General features: G+C 42.7%; 2 protein-coding genes across 6 annotated transcripts in view; one reads left to right on the forward strand and one right to left on the reverse strand.

Moving 5' to 3' along the window:
- Positions 1–7111, reverse strand: part of ERP44 (endoplasmic reticulum protein 44) — a 45723-nt gene extending 38612 nt beyond the window's left edge. The window contains exon 1 of the mRNA XM_040069055.2: positions 6788–7111. Within this exon, the coding sequence (XP_039924989.1) occupies positions 6788–6844 (57 nt within the window). The 5' untranslated portion in view covers positions 6845–7111. The remainder of the gene's footprint in view (positions 1–6787) is intronic.
- Positions 7107–18271, forward strand: part of INVS (inversin) — an 83521-nt gene continuing 72356 nt past the window's right edge. Inside the window, exons 1-3 of one of the 5 annotated variants that reach the window (XM_040068967.2) lie at positions 7107–7191; positions 10746–10915; positions 17709–17875. In XM_040068967.2, coding sequence (XP_039924901.1) covers positions 10810–10915; positions 17709–17875 — 273 coding nt within the window. In that variant the 5' untranslated portion in view covers positions 7107–7191; positions 10746–10809. Of the gene's footprint in view, positions 7192–7276; positions 8351–9002; positions 9212–10745; positions 10916–13604; positions 13921–14989; positions 16188–17708; positions 17876–18271 lie in introns of those variants that run through there. The other 4 variants (XM_040068978.1, XM_040068988.2, XM_040069010.1 and 1 more) reach the window with 4 other exon arrangements.

Below are 18271 nucleotides of genomic sequence, written 5' to 3' on the forward strand. Positions count from 1 at the left end.
CTCACATGAGTAGAAGACCAAGTTAGAATGTTATTTGGCAACTGGGACGTATAGAGCACAGAACCAGACCGAATGCTTTTTCCCTGGGTCACCAGGAGAATTATGGAAACAAATTTTCTTTCCAGAAGCCACATCCATCCAGCATATATTTGGGAATAAGTAAATCAATTTGTTTTCTGTAGTAAGAGATTTAGCTCTGTAAACAAGGAAAGAGTACTGGACATTATTTGCCTTGATTTTAGTGAGCTTCTAAAGCACCTCAAAGGATCCTTAGACCTCAATTGTTGATGCATGAACTGAATAAGTGAACTATAAAGTGAGTGACACAGCAGCTGAACTGGTGAGCTCACAGGGCTGTAACCAAAGACTCCATGTCCTAGTGGCCTCTAAGGAAGTTTCTCCAGACCAGTGCTGGGTGTAAGATTTGTCTGTAGTAATGACCAGAAAAATGGAACAGAGTGCCTCCTCAGCAACTCCCTGAGGATATAGGAACTGGGTGAAGTGTTTTACAAGCTAGAGGGAATATCTGCTATTCAGAGATACCTCAAATGGCTGGAGAAGTGGCCTGACAGAAACCTTGCAAAGTTCCACAAAGGCAAAGTCCTGTATCTCTGTTGGAATAACCCCATCCAGGCTGGGAGCCAACCAGATGGAAAACAGCTTTGCAGAAAAGGTCTTGGGGAGCAAGTTGAACAGGGGTCAGCAGCATGACCTTGCAGAAGAGACAACCACACACTGGGCTGTGTTAGCAAAAGTGTCGCCAGCAGACCACGGGAAGAGATTCTTTCCTTTCATCTGGCACTTGCGTGAGCACATCTGAAAGATTCTGCCCAGCTTTGGGACTGCCTGTACAAGACACTAACATATGGAAGTGAAGCCAAGCAGATGGCTATGAAGGTGAGTAGTGACTGGAGATGAGGGTATACAAGGAGATGCTGAGACAGCTGCATTTGTTCACTCTTAAGGAAAAGTTATTACTGCTGTAATACCAGTGACCTAATCAGAGGTTATAGAGAAGGCAGAGCCAGACTCTTCCCAAAGATGCAGTGATAGGACAAGAGACAATGTACACAATCCACACATCCAGACACACTTGTCAAAGAAAATTTGCAACAAGGTTTTGATTCAACACCAAAACAGGTGACCAGAGAAGCTGCAGAACCTCCATCTTTGCAATTATATAAGCCAACTAGAAAAAACCTGAGCAATTCCATCCAAGTTAGTCTCACACTGAGCAAGGAGTAATACTAGATGACTTTAAGAAAACCTTTAAAATTTAAATGATCAAACTTCCAGTGTAAATAAAAAACCCCGATCTCTACAACTTGATCCTATCAGGTAAACACAGTGAGGTTCTCAATACCCCCCTCTATCAAAGCTTTCTTGCTAAAGCCAGCCATAGGTCAGAAAACAAGGGAGGGAAGAAACTCAGAACATTTACTATAATAAGAATAGATGAAAAGGAGATTTACTTGTTCAGATGAAACGGAGATTTATTGTGTTCAGCAGAAGCTTTGTTCTGCATATATGATTACCCGTTACTTGCAGAAAGTATGCCTAGAGCACCTGCCTTTAGGCAACCATGTACAATGTTCTGTCCTCACTGCTTTCACCATTCCACCCACTATATGGTTTAAGGCACGGAGCACTGCACTTTGCGTTTTGCTTAGTGCCACCGTAGAGTACAACATTTATGTCCTACCAGCCACCCAAAGAGCAGATCTTATGGATCACTACCATTAAAGGTCTATGTACATGCATGTGAAGGAGCTTCCAGGTTTGGATCACTCCTAGAAGAAGCTCCAAGTCACAGGTGCTTATCTGGAAGACACAGAACTGGAACTCTGCACATGTTTTAATGGCATGAATGGCTCTTAGTTATAAAGGGTGCATTATCAGGGTAGTCAGTCTCTCAGTAGTGGCATATATAAAAATAGGAAAAATTATAGAATTCTTTTCCAATATAATATGCCTTGTTGCTGTTTGTAAGGCACTTTTACCAAAGCGTGATTAAATGTGGAACCAGTGCTACAGCTGGTTTGGAAAAACAGCATCCGCAACCAGCAGTGAAAAAAACCTTTCTGAGTTAGCGTCATAGTATAGTAACAACTTTGCAGAATAACTCCCAACAATGTAAAAAGAAATACCTGAGAGACAGTGAATTTGAAAATAAAATTAAAGCTATTCAAACTTCTAAAATCTTATGTATGAACTTTTTTTATTCAGACTATATGAGCACTTGACATTACTAACAGTTTTGGAGAAGAAAATTGTGTGTGTTTCTACCTATGGTTAGGATGCTCCTGATGAAGGAAGATATGTCAGGGAGAAAAGAAGGGTAAAGGCAGAACTCTCAAAAAGAAATATGATCTCATTTCCTTTCCTAATTTTCTATAACACACTTCTCCTCCTCTGCTTCTCCAGGAGCTTTCTCCAGTTTGGAGTTCTGGAAGAAAATATTCCTTAGGCTCTGATCTCTACACCCTGCAACGCTTCTGCTTACGTCCCCAAATGTTCCTGTGTTCCCTCCTTTAGACGTCCAAAGAACTCACTCTCAAATGAGGGGTAATAATGAACAAGTTATTGCTAATGCATCCAAAACCACTTAAAGCATTATTAAAGCACTTGGTTTTGAATGCATCTCTAGACTCTCCTGAAGAGGTTTTGAAGAAGGTCTGGTATAAAATTTAGAGCATATTTGTACACTTGCCTTACACATGAGACAATTCCCTCCCCTTAAGCAAACAGAATACCTGGAAGCTATACAAGTGAGGCTTACAAAAGAGTCTGCAAGATGAAAAATTTGTTCTCCTGAATAGCAACATATAATCCTTAAGTCTTTCAAATGAAAGAGTTTTGATTAAAACATATAGAATGTGGTAATTCGGCTTTCTTGAGAAAGCAATATAAGGACCAGTCTCCTGCTTAAGAAAGCTATCCTGCCAAAAAAATCCACAAAAACCCCCAAGCAAACGAAAACCAAAGCAGATTATGGAGGTGAACAATAAGAATATCAAAAGAAAAACCAAGGAGAGCATCATCCCAGCCACCAGCAACAGAATCTCCGAGATCTTACTGTCAATAACTCATTTATACATTTTCCAGCACTGTTCGAGTCTTCTGTTGCAAGAAACAGTGCAGTTTCTTCACTCTTCCCTCCTGAGCACTCCAAACAGGAAACTTGTCCATCTATGGCATAGCACGAAGGATACAAGTTGTCTTCACAAGAATTCAAGACTCCCCTGCTCCCCATCTCCAAAGGGCAATGTTCCTCAGTTGCCTACTATTTCATCGTTTAGAAATCATGGCAGAAGATGGACAACTCAGAAGTCCTGTGCTACTCTTGAAGAGAGCCCATTTCATTGTATAAGGCTCAGTGGTCTAAATTTTGCCTGTAATTAAAATTTCTGACTCATGCTCATATTCAGAATATAGTATTTTGAGCAGCAGTCCCAATCACAAAATTAGTTTTTCTAATACAAATGCAGAGAGAGGCAAATGCACAGCTAATACCCTCTAGACACAAAATTTACAGAGTTAACTTCTCTGTGGGCAACTTACTACACATTTAACAAAGTTAAAAGACAACATTTATTTCATTTTACTTCCATTATTTGGGCATTTGGTGTTATATTATCAAGACATGAAAGGCAGTGGCAATAAAACAAGAAACAAAAATATTACTCTACAGTATTTTTTCCAGTTAGGAACTTCCCTCTTCATTTCCCTCACTGTCAGTTGGTGGTTTCCTCCAGACACAGCTTTTGCTCAGGAGCACTGTGCTTGAGCCTCCCAGGAAAGCATTGAGCAACACAAGCACCTCTCAAACACATGCAAAAGACCATGTACAACAGTGTCCTGTTCTAGAACTTTCTTTAAAGGCAAAGGATACCTGACTGCAAGTACGGGCAAACATACAGAATGATTGGTTAGAGCAAAGCCAAAGAGCCACACCTCACCTTAGGGGAGAATGGGATGAGCCACTCCACCATCAGCATTTATACCACTGTCTTGGATTCATCTTAAAGATCTGTCCTGCCCAGTATTAAGCAACATACCAACAAGGCAGAAACATCTCACTCTCCAAGGGCCTCCATGACATTACTATGCATCTCTTATTCCAGCCTGGCAAACAGCTGTACCAGACCCTCTACTGCCTGTGCTGTGCACTGCTCACCCTTCCACTCAGCCCTTGAGGCAGAGGTCACGCCAGTCTGTACCTCCCCTGTCCTCTCTCCCACTTCTTTTCAATTCCCAGCAGCCCAGTACAATGCCGAAAAGTTGGAAGGGCAAAGAATTGCGCTGGGACTGCAGGTATCCCTTTGCAGTCAATCTCCCTCACATCAACCCAAACTTCAGTGAAACCAGGGAAGAAGAATATTAGTGTGAGACACAAAGCCCTCTACAACTGTAGCGATCTCCTACTGACAAGCTTTAGACAAAAGAATTTCTTCTGATTTGACATTGTATCTTCTTTTTTTCTTTTTTTTTTTTTTTTTTCATCATATTAAATGCCCATCTGGAAAAGGTTACTGATAACTTCATTGTTACTACTAAGTAAGACCAGCTTAATAAGCTGTTTTCACAGCTACATATCATTGTGTATTCTGCCCTATGAACCACCGGTGGTTCACAACCACAAATTCACTTATCCACAAAATACACCGTGCTCCAAGAGCCTGTGTTGGGGGGCACATCCTCTAGATGTGGAGCAGAAAGCCAAGCTGCCCTGCTGGTCTTAAGCATCCACGGCAGCTGGTAACAAGAAAAACAAAGTTACCAGAACTTTAAAGCTAACCTGATACACCTTATCGGGGACACTGAATATCACAGGAAAACAAACAACTCACTTCTACAAAGTTTCTTCAGCCCCTCTAAAGAGAGAGGATCCCCTCACACTCTCAGACTGCTCTGAACTTTTGGAAAACTCTAAACAGATTTACTAAAAGGAATGATTCACTGGCTTGATTCAGGTAACTAGGCATCTTACAACACAGGACCATGGCTGATATGATGACGCTGAATAATTACATAGATAACATAACACTTAATCGCATTTTTTTAAAAATCAACTTTGAACTGTATTCTTCCTAAAGTTTTATGTATACAATTCTTGTAAACCACATTAGAAATGGGTTATAAATGACACATACACAAAGAAACAGCAGACAAAATACAGACAAAATACAGACAAGTTGCAGATCATAGCTATTTCCTGCTGGTTTTCTTTTTTGTTGGCAAACATAATTCTTATTGATGCATATTTAATTTGCATTGATCAGCTGTGCCATGAAGAAATAAAAACTCACTAACTGGCACCCACTTTTTCAAATTTGTAGTTGTCTATTTAATGGACACATTCCATGGTGTCTTTAAACAGTATATGCTCCTTGGTTTTGCTCACTAATCCATATTTAAAATAAGAGTGAAAACCAATCTAGCACATAAGCAATATTGCTTTAATACACAGACATGACTGAAAAGTATGGTGTTCCTCACTTCGGTCCCTCATATAATGTCTTAGTATGCTACTACTGTCTATAGAGAAACATTTCAAATGTGTCTTTTCAAATCATACCAATCACACATTTTCTACCCCTGAAATGACAGCAAGTTCCTAATACTTTAAGCAGAGCTTATTTCAAAGGGATAATGAGTACTTGTACTGTTCCTTATGGATATGTCCTCACATTCCTAACCAGTTCATCCATTCATTGGCAGCTATATTCCTCTGTACTCCTCCTTGGACTTCTAGAGTTCTATCTACCATTACCTCCAATTATTATTTAATTTTCTGGCCCATTTTATTCTCCCAAATGTTTTAAATAGATTGATTAAAACCTTTAGTATATTAAGAGAAAAATCCTATTAAAATTTATTCACAGCAGTCTCCTTAGTTCTGCAAGTCACTTATATTATGAAAGGTCCAGAATCTGGTCCAATACATCTCCAGAAAATTAAGAATCACCACACCAGCCTGCTTTAAAAATAAATAAATAAAAGAGAACTATAGCACAGGCAACTTATCTCCACAAAACACACACATCAGTGATTGCATTTGTGTACTGGCAAAGCCGGAAGGTGGCTTAGGTCACGCATGTAATGCCAGCCTAAAAAAAAGAAAAAAATGCTGTAGTCTGACATCTAAAGATCACAGAATCAATGAGGCTGGAAAGGGCCTCTGAGGCAATCGAGTTCAACCTATGACCCCACACCACCGTGCCAACTAGACCACGGCACTAAGTGCCACATCCAGTCATTTCCTGAACATCTCCAGGGACGGCGACTCCACCACCTCCGTGGGCAGCCCATTCCAGCGTCTGATCACCCTTGCTGTGCAGAAATCCCTCCTCACGTCCCACCTACACCTCCCCCGGCGCAGCTTAGGACCGTGTCCTCCCGCCCTGGCGCCGGCTGCCGGGCAGAAGAGGCCGCCCCCCATCTGGCCGCAGCCTCCCTTCAGGGGGCTGCAGAGGGGCCCCGTTACGGTCGTTCCCGCCGGCCGGGGGGAGGCCGCGCCGCCGGCACGGCCCCTGCCCCTGCCCCTGCCCCGGGCCCGGGCCCGGGCGCGGCCCCACCCCGTGCGCGCAGCCTATCGGCCTCGGCCACACCGCCGGGCCCCGCCGCCGGGGCCGCTCCCTCCTTCCCGGCCGCCGGCACCTGCCGGGCGGGGGAGGGGAGCGAGAGAGGAGCCCCGAGCGGGGCCCGCCGGCCACCCCAGCGCCGCCCTGCCCGAGCCGGCGCGGGGAAGGGAAGGGAAGGGCAGAGGGGAGCCGGCGGCTTTTACCAGGAGGAGCAGGAGGCAGCCAGGGTCAGGCAGGAGCGGGAAGATGGCGGGTCTCATGGTAGATCGGGCGCCCGGGAGCGGGGAGGGGAGAAGCGCGGCTCCCACTCTCCGCGGCGGCGGCTCCTCCACTTCCCCCCGTCGCCAGGAAACACCCGGACAAGTTCCACCGCGGGGCCCCGCGCTCCGCCGCGCGCTCCCGGAGCACGCCGGGAAGCGTAGTTCCGGGAAGGGGAGGGCAAGGAGGAGGAGAAGGGAGGGAGAGAGGAAGGGAGGAGAAGGAAGGAAAGGAGAGAGAGAGGGAGAAAGGGAGGGAGGAGGGCGTGGATCCCAGAGCGCACCGGGGCTGCCCGCGGGGCGGTGCCTGGAGGCGGCGGCGGCGCGCTGAGGAGAAGGGCGGGGTGGAGGTGAGTTACGGGGCGCAGCTGCAGCGCCGGGCAGGGGAGCGGGGAGGGAGGGGAGGAAGGAGAGAGGGAGGCGGCTCTCGCGGTGTGGCCGAGGCAGGGTTAACTCTTCCCGCCTTGGTGGCGCGGGTGTCCCGCGGCACCGCACCCTCTTCCGCTTTGGATCGCTCCCTGCCAGCCCCCAGCGGCCGTCCGCCTTTCCTTTGGATCCCGCCTTGTAGCTTCAGCCGCCGGGACGGGGCACACGGATTTGGCTGTAGGGAATACGAGAAGGGGTGTTTGGGCGCTGTGCGCCTTGTGGTCTTTGTGTCCTCGGAGTTTGGGAGGAAACTTTCTGCTTGGAAGCCTGTGTGTGACGGGGCAGAGCTGCTCCTGGGTGGGTTGGGAAACTTCAGCTTCAGTGGAACGTCATCGTTGATGTTTACCCCTTGGCGCTTCAACAGATTTGCGCTTTCTGTCGCTTCCTCGGTTGTAAATGCTGAAAATGAAGAATACCCAAAATGCAGGGCTTCACCCTCTTCCAGTAAAACTCTGGACCTTGCCGAATACGGACATGCTCTGAGACCTTGCTGAGCTGTCTCAAAAAGATCGCAGAACGCCGCGCTTCGCGTTTGTCACATTTCCAGTATGCACGAGTCTAAGGAGGGAAATGAGGTGTAACACCATTTAAAAGAAAATCTTTTACTTCAGCCTTTTTCAAGTCAAGACTGCCTTGGTTTCAAAGAAAGCTTGACAGGCTCAGACTTTGTGTGACCCTGCAAAAATCTTGTGGCCTGTCAGTTTCGGGAGCTGCAAACACTCACACACATAGATATATACATACTGGTCGTGTCTTTTTTATAGTCTGAGGTTGAAACTTGGCTTTTATCAGCTCTGCTATGACTGCCTTAAGAGCTTGTGCTCTTTGATCTGTAGAGAGAATATCTTGTGCACGAACTGACATTTGAAAAATCTTTGATATTTTTTCAAAGCTCAGTCTTCTCTTGGAAACTGTATCAATAAAATTTGATAGCATGATTGTGCTAACATGTCTAAATTTTAACAACCTCATGTTTTGCTGAATAGAAAAACGATGTAATTCTTGCTGTCTATGTAATGCGAAATAGGCATATCGTAGTTTGGTATGAAATTTCACACACCTTGAAGAGGCCTTGGTGTCCATGTGAGTGCCCCTTCATTTTAAGTGACTTGAGAAGGCTAATATTTTTCTACGTGTTAGCTTAAAGAAGAAAAGTGAATTATTTCCAGCAATGATTCCAGCAATATAATGCGTATTACAGATTATGCCAATTATGTAGCATTTCATAAGCAGATCTTTTACTTATTTCTTGATTTTTATTGACTAAATGTCTCAATTATTTTTTGTTAATGAGGATCTTTATCAAGCAAGTCTTCCAGACACCAGTTCATCTGTTTGTTGATGAGAAAAATACCTGAGGAATGTTATAAATTTTCCTTTTCTAGTCCCTCTTAATATTTCAGAACTTCTCTGATTCAAAATTAGCCCATTCAATGGAATCATGATACAAAGAATTGCTTAGTAGAGATAAAGGGCTTGCTGTAGAGATAAAGCATTACTTCTCTCACCTGTATGATTATGAACACTTTATGCAGAAGTACCTGTTGTTTTCATCTGGAAACTATGAATAGCTTTCATTATTCATTCTCTTCTGTATGCAGTCAGTTTTACAGAAAAATTATTGTTGATGGTTTTGGGATATTTCTGGTGCTTCACTAAGTTCTTTGGTATTTGTTGATTTTTATGCTGCTGTCCCAGGACTTGTTATATTTTAGTTTATTTGTTGAGAGGTAAAATGTGAAGAAAATGGAGGAACTAGATAGTAGGATCCCCTGAGAAAAATGCTTTTGAACATGCTGGGGTCCATCAGTGCTGGTCACTTCTTAAGCACCACCTCCTAAGGGCACGGGAGCTGGCAATTCCAAATGTCAGAAATCAAGCACAAGAAGTGGAAGGCTGGCTTGGCTAACCAAGGCTCTTTTGGAGCTAATGGAAGAAAAGAAGGTGTGTATGCCCAATGGGAGTAAGGTCAAGTGACGCAGCAGTTGATGGAATCTTTTTGGATTTCAGTAAAGCTTTCAGTACTGTCAGAGTAGCTTCCTGGGCCAACTTTCTAATACACAGCTGGATAAACAGGTCATATGATGTGTGAGCAACTGGCTCACGGGTCAGGCACAAAGGGTTACAGTGAATGGGGTGACATCAGACTGGGGACTTGTCACTAGTGGGGCTCTGCAGGGCTCCATCATGGGCCCTGTGATTTTCAGTATCTTCGTTATTGACTTGGATGTGCAACTGGAAGGGATACTAAACAAGTTTGCAAATGATACAAAATTGGGAGGAGCTGTTATCTCCCTCCAGGGCGAAGAGGTCCTGGAGAGAGACCTCGTCAAGTCAGGAGACTGGGCAATCACCAACTGTGTGAAGTTTAACAAGGCAAAGTGCCAGATTCTGCCCCTGGGTGTATGGATGGGCTGAGGAATGAGATGCTGGGAAGCAGTGCCATGGAGAAGCCTGGTCTGTGGCAAGTTGAACACGGGCCAGCCGTGCCCTGGCAGCCAGGAGAGCAGCTCTGTCCTGGGGTGCATCAGGCCCAGCATGGCCAGCCGGGCAGGGGAGGGGATTGTCCTGCTCTGCTCTGCACTGGGGCAGCCTCGCCTCGAGTGCTGGGGGCAGTTCTGGGTGCCACACTGTAAGAGGGACATGAAACCATTAGAGAGTGTCCAGAGGAGGGCTACGAAGATGGCAAAGGGCCTTGAGGGGAAGCCACATGAGGAGGAGCTGAGTTCACTCGGTCTGTCCAGCCTCAGGGAGACTGAGGGGAGACCTCATTGCAGTCACAACTTCCTTGTGAGGGGAAGAGGAGGGGCAGGCACTGATCTCTGCTCTGTGGTCACCAGTGACAGGACCTGGGGTAATGGCCTGAGGTTGTGTCAGGAGAGGTTTAGGCAGGATATCAGGAAAAGGTTCTTCACCCAGAGGGTGGTTGGGCACTGGAACAAGCTTCCCAGGAAGTGGTCAGAGCACCAGTCTGCCACAGTTCAAGAAGAGTTCGGACAATGCTCTTGGGCACATGGGATGACTCCTGGGCATGTTCAGTGCGGGGCCAGGAGCTGAACTTCTGTGGTCCCAGTGTGTCCATTCCAGTTCAGGATATTCTCTGATTCTATACTGTAGGATATAATGAGTGGATACTTCAAAACAAACATTATTGGTTACTGAATTAAAGCATGCATGACAACAGTCTGAAGAACAGTCTGATTCATAGATGAACACTTTATAGACTTCTGCAAAACTTATGGACTGAAATTTGTGTTTAAGGTAATGAAACTACAATATATAGGTGTTTATTTCTTAATGAAGGCTTTTTTTTCTGGTGAATTTTGACTAGAGGTAGATTTAACTCAGATAAAAGCCATTTTTTTTAATTTTCTGTTTTTAAAAGAAGTTTATTCTCCTTAGCATTGTTTGAATAATGTTAAATACTTACTATGAAGATAATTCTGTTTTATTAATGTAGCTTTGGGTTTTTTTCTAGAACTGAATTTCTACAAAAAATGTTGGTGGCACAGATCTGACCTATAGTAATACCTTGAAAGAGTATGAATATTTCAGCAAACTGCCTCTTCAGTGGTTCCTCATTAGCATCTGAAGTGCATGCTGCTGCTGTTAATGGAGATAAGAGTACACTCCAAAAGCTAATAGCAGGTAAATGTTTTCATTGTAGATGCATTTGGATTACTTCAGAACTGAAGCTTTTTAGTTTTGACTTACAGCTCTGATCTTTAAGACATTTTTGGTTTCTTGATTATATGTGCTTCTAGAATACGACTGATTTTTCTTGCTTTTTATTAACTGTTTCCTTTGTGAAGTAAAATAGAAAATTGGTAAGTGGTAGAATGCCTTTCAGGGAATTTGAAGTTCTGGAGAAGTGCCTCGTGCTGAAATACTTTGGCTGCAAATGCTTATTTTTTGAATTGCTTTTTGGGAAATTTGATAAATGTGTTTTTACAGATAATATATTATATTTTCTGAAGTCTTGTCACTGTATATATTTGTGAACACAATCAGCTAGACTTATTTGTTACTTTGTTTTTGATAGACTGGCAATGTTTCTCAAGAGAAATTAAAGGTAATGAGAGAGCCTACTCCTAGTAAATCTGAAGTAAAGATAAATTCCCATCCATTAAAAAACTCAAGATTTTGCCTCTCCAGGAATGATATGGCATTCCAGGTTAATAATTTTCAAAAGCAGCATATATTCTATGTTCCAAAAACAGTCTTGCAAATATTTGGAAGGCTGCCATAAGATAGATGAAGACTTGGATTTTTTCAGAGCTTCTGATTAAGTGCAGTTCCAGGTGATACTGAAGAAGTTCCATTTGCTCAGTGTTTTTTGGAAAGTCCTATTCCCGGAACTTAGCAAGAGTTGAAGGACTGTGAAATAGTAAGAAGCACAGTTTCTATTTATGCCACTTACTGTCACTTTTAATTGTGTGTGAAGGATTTAATGTCAATAGCGTGAAACCAGCAGTCAGGTTTCTTTATGTATCTTCTTAAAGGCAAGGTGAAGACCTGTGTGGATCCGTTGTCCAAGCTGTACAGAAAGCAGTAAGAGGCTCTTCCTTACAAGGTGCACCTAATTTTCTCAAAACATAACTAGAACTGACTCCAACAGGAACACGTTTGAGGAAACTGACTTTATAGAAGCTGCACTTGTTGAAAGTTACTCTTTGTTGGAACTTCAGCTTTACCTTGTTGTGTGATGTTTCAAACATATACTGTTAGCATTTAATGCTGTCTGTTTGCTCTTTTAAAAAACATTTTATAAACAGCAGATAGTATGGAGATACTTCTAGAAATCTGTGAGATTTAACTACAAAGTAGCTTTAAATACCTGAGTTTCTAAAAACCCCTTCTGCCTGCATGTGGAGGTGGAAAAATCTGGGCTTTAAAATCCTGAAGAAGCAACAGAGTTTTTGCTAACTTCAGTGTGTTTTTGTTAATCTCAGAGCCAAAACACGTATTTTTGGAAACATGAAGGAAAAATTATTTCTTGTTGCTGATAGATCTTGTCAAATGTACCACAAAACAGCCATTATAGCCAGATAAGGAAATTGCTCTTCTTTTAATTATAATCATGCAGCAGCAAGATAAAAATGCTGGTTTACTTTTGCATGGGAGAGAAAACTGCACAATCCTTGTAGCATTTGCTGTACTAGCAAAATTTGGCTTTTCTGCTATGCCGTGTTTTGACAGGATATGACACAGACCTTACTTTTGCCAGAACTGGACCAAAAACAACAACAAAAAAGCCAACCCAGAACTTTACGTATTGCCTAGCAGAAGAAGAATGCATTAGAGTAATATTTTTAGCTGTTTACCAGTCACTGTTGAAAGTATAACTTGATGCCAAAAGCAAATTGAGCAATTGGTGCTATTCACTGAATTTCATGACTGCACTCAGCAGCAGCAGCAGCTAACTCAGGACAGTACTCCAGCGTCGTGTGCGCTGTGTGTGCTGGATTGCTTAACAACACTTCTCTCATACAGCCAGGCTTTGCCTCTTGGATACAGAGCTAGCGGTGGATGCAGCGATGGAAAGTTTTGACTTTCTCCTCCTTGCAGGGAGGATCTTGTAGCACCTAAATCCATTTTTACTTTCCTCTTCATGCTTTCCTTGTTCAGTTATTCACATAGGAGGGGCATTGAGGCTGGTCAAGCAGTCTCTTAGAGCAGCCCCTCAAACGTCTTTCATGATTTTTCCTTCTGCCATCTGTAGCTTGGTGGAATGTGTGTGGCTGTATACAAACACAGAAGCTTTATTTGCATGTAATTAGAGTATGGATGAATTTTAAAGGAAGAGGTGTTTGAAATAATACAGTGTGTTCTGGATAATGTGTTCCTTTTGGCACCCTGTGCCAGAAAGTGGCACAGAGAGGATCAAAGGTAAGTAGAAAAATTATTTAGAGAAAGGGGGCTTTGGAAAAAAATATCTCCGTATGTTAACTGCTGCTAATGCTTAATGGCAGAACTTTCTAAAGAGCCTGTGGGTTAAATACCATAAAGTACATGCCAAGTGTTAATTGTATTACCAGTTGTTGTAATGCATTAATTGGGTTTATATTGTGTGTTATCGGATTTGAAATCTGTATCAAATGCTTTGTCCTTATTCAGCTGTAACCTAACTCTTCCACTCCCACTTTATCCCTGATTGGGTAGTGTCTTGTCCCTGCCTCTGGGCCCTGCCCCCTGGGGCAGAGGACAATGACTTTATCCAGAAATTCATTGATGCCTGTGATCAGGTCCTGATGGTCCTTGGCTTTGTAGGCAACGTCATGGAATACCTCATCTGACATCAGGGTGGCCATGGCTCGGCCGATCTCATGACAGGACTTGACTTTGCCCTTTGGTCCCAGCAGAATGAAGAGAAATCGTGTGGGAGCAGGGACCTCAGTGAGAGCTCCCAGGATGTCCGCGTGCCGCAGCCGCACAAAGGCAATGGAGAGGCGCTCCAGGAAATCCACCTCCCCGACCAGCACGCTGGAGGCCTCAGAATCATGAGGCAATTTCTTCATGAATTTATTCTTCAGCTGGTCCTTCTCAGGCTTGTCCGAGATGTCGTTGAGGCTGGTGGAAGTCAGGTTTTGGTGAGCCATGGCTGAGCTGCTTGCACTGGAGACGGTCTTTCCAATGTCAGCCAGCGAGCGCAGGTTGGATTTCTTGGTCTGATGCCGGTGCTTCCTGAGCAGTGCGTAGGTGACCCTGTCCTTCAGTTGGGATTTCAACAGCCCCATCTCAATGGGATTGTCAATGTTCATCTCCACCTGTTGTATTTCTCCACGAGACTAGACGACCACCGATGGCAAAAAGAAAGAGCCTGCTCTTTTGTCCGGGGGGAAAATATTGCTTTATTCTCCAGTCCTGCCCTGCCTTGGCTGGAGACCTTCCCCAATCGCTTTCTGGTGCCAGAGTGACCAGCCCCGCCCATGCTCGGGCCTTTTCCCCAGGGGACAGGGCCCAGAGGCAGGGACAAGACACTACCCAATCAGGGATAAAGTGGAAGTGGAAGAGTTATGTTACAGCTGAATAAGGACAAACCATTTGATACAGATTTCAAATCCGATAAAACACAATATAAACCAAATGAATGCATTACAACAACCAGTGTTCTGACAGAAGTGTGCTAATTGTTTGCATTGCATGAGTTGTCCTGTACTGTATCACGTTGTTTTAGAATTGTATGTTCTTGGGCTTTGGGGAATGCTCGCAGTATTTTCTTTCCTGTGTTTTACACGACACTGAACATGTCTTTAATTGACAGTTCTTCAGTGTTAAAATCCATCTGCATGATTTTGATCCTAGGGAAAAAGCAAGCAAAAGTGAATTTTGTATTTGGAGGATAATTTTCTATTTTATGCTTTGGGAAGAAGCATCTAATTGTTTTAATTGTTTAAAAAACCATAATAATTATTACAATACTCATTACACTGAAGTGTCTGTTCAGTCCAGCTCCTCATTCTAAAACCCTTAGCATTCACTGCTTGCATCCAAATGCTTCTAAATCTCTGATGTGATGTTTCATTGTAAATTTTAACTAAACTATGGGTTACAAATGTGCAGTTGGGTGCTATTGTTTGATCCTCCTCTCTACTTCTCTCTTGCCTGTTCTACATTGTGGGAGATAGAATAAATCTCAAGTATTACAGCAGGTAAGACTTTTTGCTAGTGACAAAAAATGGCCTTTTAATAATTAGGGAGAATTCACACCCTCCTGCTGCCCTTTCTCCTTTTCTGGTTTGAAAAATGCACAGAAATGTTAAGAGTCTGATATGACTGCTTGCACAGAATGTGAGGAAGTGATGAAGTACAGCTGTGAGAGTTAAATTTTGTACTTGGGCCCTGGATTCTGTAGTATTCCTGACTTCTGTTGGCAATAAGCTTATGGAATGCATATTCTGCTGGGCTGAGGACTTTGATTCTAAAAGGGGAGGGATCTAAAAATTTCTTTATTAGGCAGGTATGTGAAGAGAATTTGTTTTTGCCAGAGCACATTTTAGGCACATATGTGAATGTTTTGAAGGCTACTTGTGCATTTTTGATTGCAGAAAGCTGTAATTTGCTGCAGCTGTGAAGGTCACAAGGCGTTGTGGCCAGTGACTTTCAACAGCTTAATCTTCTCTTAGCACCTGGTGGCGATACAGTAACTCCTAGCCCTTGACGTGTCTCTTAGCCAGAGGGAAAAGACGCCCTTTTAGGGAAATGCTCACAGGATTTTAACCATTTTAAGGGCCTTACAGGGCCCTGGTAAACAACAGGAGAAAACCTGCTGCTAGCTGAAGATAGTTTCATTACCTTAAAATACAGTGCAGGAACTTCAGGCAAATTACCGGCATCAAGTTTTGAAGCTCTTGCTCATTTTTTCCCTCAGACTGTATGCAGTCATGGAAACTCCTTGTCATCAGCTACATCATTTTTTGGGAACTGAAAATGAGCATAGATGTCTGTTGCTCTATTTAGTTATGTTGCACTTGAGCTTTAGGCCGTTTTTGCTTGTCGTTAGTCTCTAACCTTTATATATATTCTCTAACATTCTGTAACAGAAAGGGAGCTGGAATTTGAGAGAAAGGTGCTGGTATTGGACACTGCTGATTTAAAAACCAATGTTATCTGAGCATAAGCCCATGTTCTTGTGTCTTATTGGGAGAAATGAATGTTTATGTATTTCTCTTAATATATTTGAGAGTTCAAGTCCCGTCAGCTTCAAGCAATTTAAGACACTGTTGAGGTTATGTTAAAACTTAGCAATGAAATGTGGTTTAGTGATATCTAAGTGACCATGTTGAACTAATACTGGAAGAGCACCTGACTGTACTTAGTTAATTAGAGAATCTGGCTTGTTGATTGGGAAGAGTGACATGTTAAATTATGCTTGGGAACACAATATATGCAGAGGAGCAGGCTAAATGGCAGTGTGAAGGTGAGTATTACAATGCAAAAAGCTGTTCAAAAACCCTCCTTTGCCTTAGAAAGCTAGATGTAGGTCAGTAGAACACTTCTTTTGGTTTTGGGGGGTTGGTTGGTTGTTGTTTTGGATTTTACTAAACTATTAGTGGTATAAAAATTAGTTGTGAAACCAGTGGGTTGTCAAGCTGAAGGGACAGTTGGAGAAGACAAGGCCACAGGTGAAGAATCAAAAGAATTTTTCTATATCTGCTTCAAAGAGGAGTTTGGAAATGTTCTTAAACTTTTTTTGCAGAGCAAAAAGACTTTTCTCAATGCAAATCACACTTTTCAAGGCAAAAAAAAAAAGTGTTACAGAGTGAATCGTGTGATTGACATGGTACTCACTCTATAGTTCTAAAGGAACTAAAAATTGTACTGAGTAAGTAAATGATTTCTCTGACTGGCAGTATCCTACTTGACAGTGTTTTTTGTAAGTGGCTTGATTGGTAGGGAATGAATTTTAATTCCTGATATTCCCCTTGATTCATATTTAATCTGCTTGATTCTTCTTCTGGGTGAATCAATAGAAATTATAATTAAGAATAAAATTACTGGATATGTAGATAAGTATAATATGCTGGGGGAGGGCAAGGACTGTGTAAAGAAGCAGCATGCCTCTGCTGGAGTGCTTTTGAAGCATCAACAGTCATGCAGACAAATGAATAATTAAAAGGCAAAACTAACTTGCCTGCAAAATTCAACATTCCTTGGGTAATTGTAGACAGTGTTGCTCTGTTGGGAATCTGGGGAATCTGGATGCATGGGGTAGTTGATACCCATGAAGTTAAAGGTGCTTGCCTTCATGTGGTGACATCATGGAAATATGAAAGTTTATAGTGAAACTTGGGTTTCACTGCTTTGTTTGGAGGGTTTTTTGAAATGTGAATAAGAATAATATTTTGACTTTTTTTTTTGAGTAGGGTCTCAGATTACTGCTTTACTAACCTTATCAATTAAATAAAGCTTGAGAAGTATTTTAGTAGTTTCCATATTGGAAGGCACCATGAAATAAATAATGGTATTGATGTAATATTGACGTTTATGCTTTTAAAATAAACATTACTGTGAGTAGACTTCAAATTTTGCTTTAGTTACAGTGTTTACAGGTTTCAGGAGGTCTATTTGGTTTCTGTACTGTTGATATTTTTTAAACAAATCTGCAGCTGAGATACGTGTAACTATTTGAAAATTATTTATAGTTATGCTGCTACAGAATGTCACTGGTGGTAGGTGTATTCATGGAACTAATGTTTTCTGAATGTTCTTTTTTCTGTAAATGTATTTTGAAATATTCTGTAACTGTCAGTAAAAGTAAGATAAAGCATAATAACTCCGAATTTATCGCATACTCCAATTTTTGTTCACCCCAGTCACAATGTGATACCTGCTGTTCATATTATGATAGAATGACTTTAATAAAAAAGTACTGCTTTTAGCTAGATACTAATATACTTTACTGGTTTAAGTAGGCACTTTGTTTTGGGTTTTTTTTTAGGAAACTCTGAGCTGAAAGATAAAGAGGACCAGTTTGGAAGGACACCACTTATGTACTGTGTGCTGGCTGACAGGCTGGACTGTGCAGAGGCATTGCTGAAGGCTGGAGCTGATGTTAACAGAGCTGATCGCAGCCGAAGAACTGCTCTCCATCTTGCTGCACAAAAGGTAATTACTTTATAAGTGCTTACGAAGTTAGAGCTTTTACCACAGTTGTGAGGTGGGCTGGGCTGACCCTAGCTGGACACCAAGCACCCACCAAAGCTGCTTTATCACTCCCCTCCTCAGCTGGACAGGGAAAAGAAAATATAACAAAAGGCTCATGGGCTGAGATAAGGGCGGGGAGAGATCCCTCACCAGCTCCTGTCGCAGGCGAAACAGACTTGACGTGGGGAAGTTAGTTTAATTTATTACCAGTCAAATCAGAGTAGCACAATGAGAAATAAACCCAAACCTTAAAATCATCTTCCCCACACCCTTCTTCCTGGGCTGAACTTAACTCCTGAATTCTCTACCTTGCCCTGCAGCCACTGGTGCAGGGGGATGTCATCAGTTCATCACTGT

This window comes from Hirundo rustica, chromosome 1, assembly GCF_015227805.2.
Source record: "Hirundo rustica isolate bHirRus1 chromosome 1, bHirRus1.pri.v3, whole genome shotgun sequence".
In the NCBI taxonomy this organism is placed as follows: Eukaryota; Metazoa; Chordata; class Aves; order Passeriformes; family Hirundinidae; genus Hirundo; species Hirundo rustica.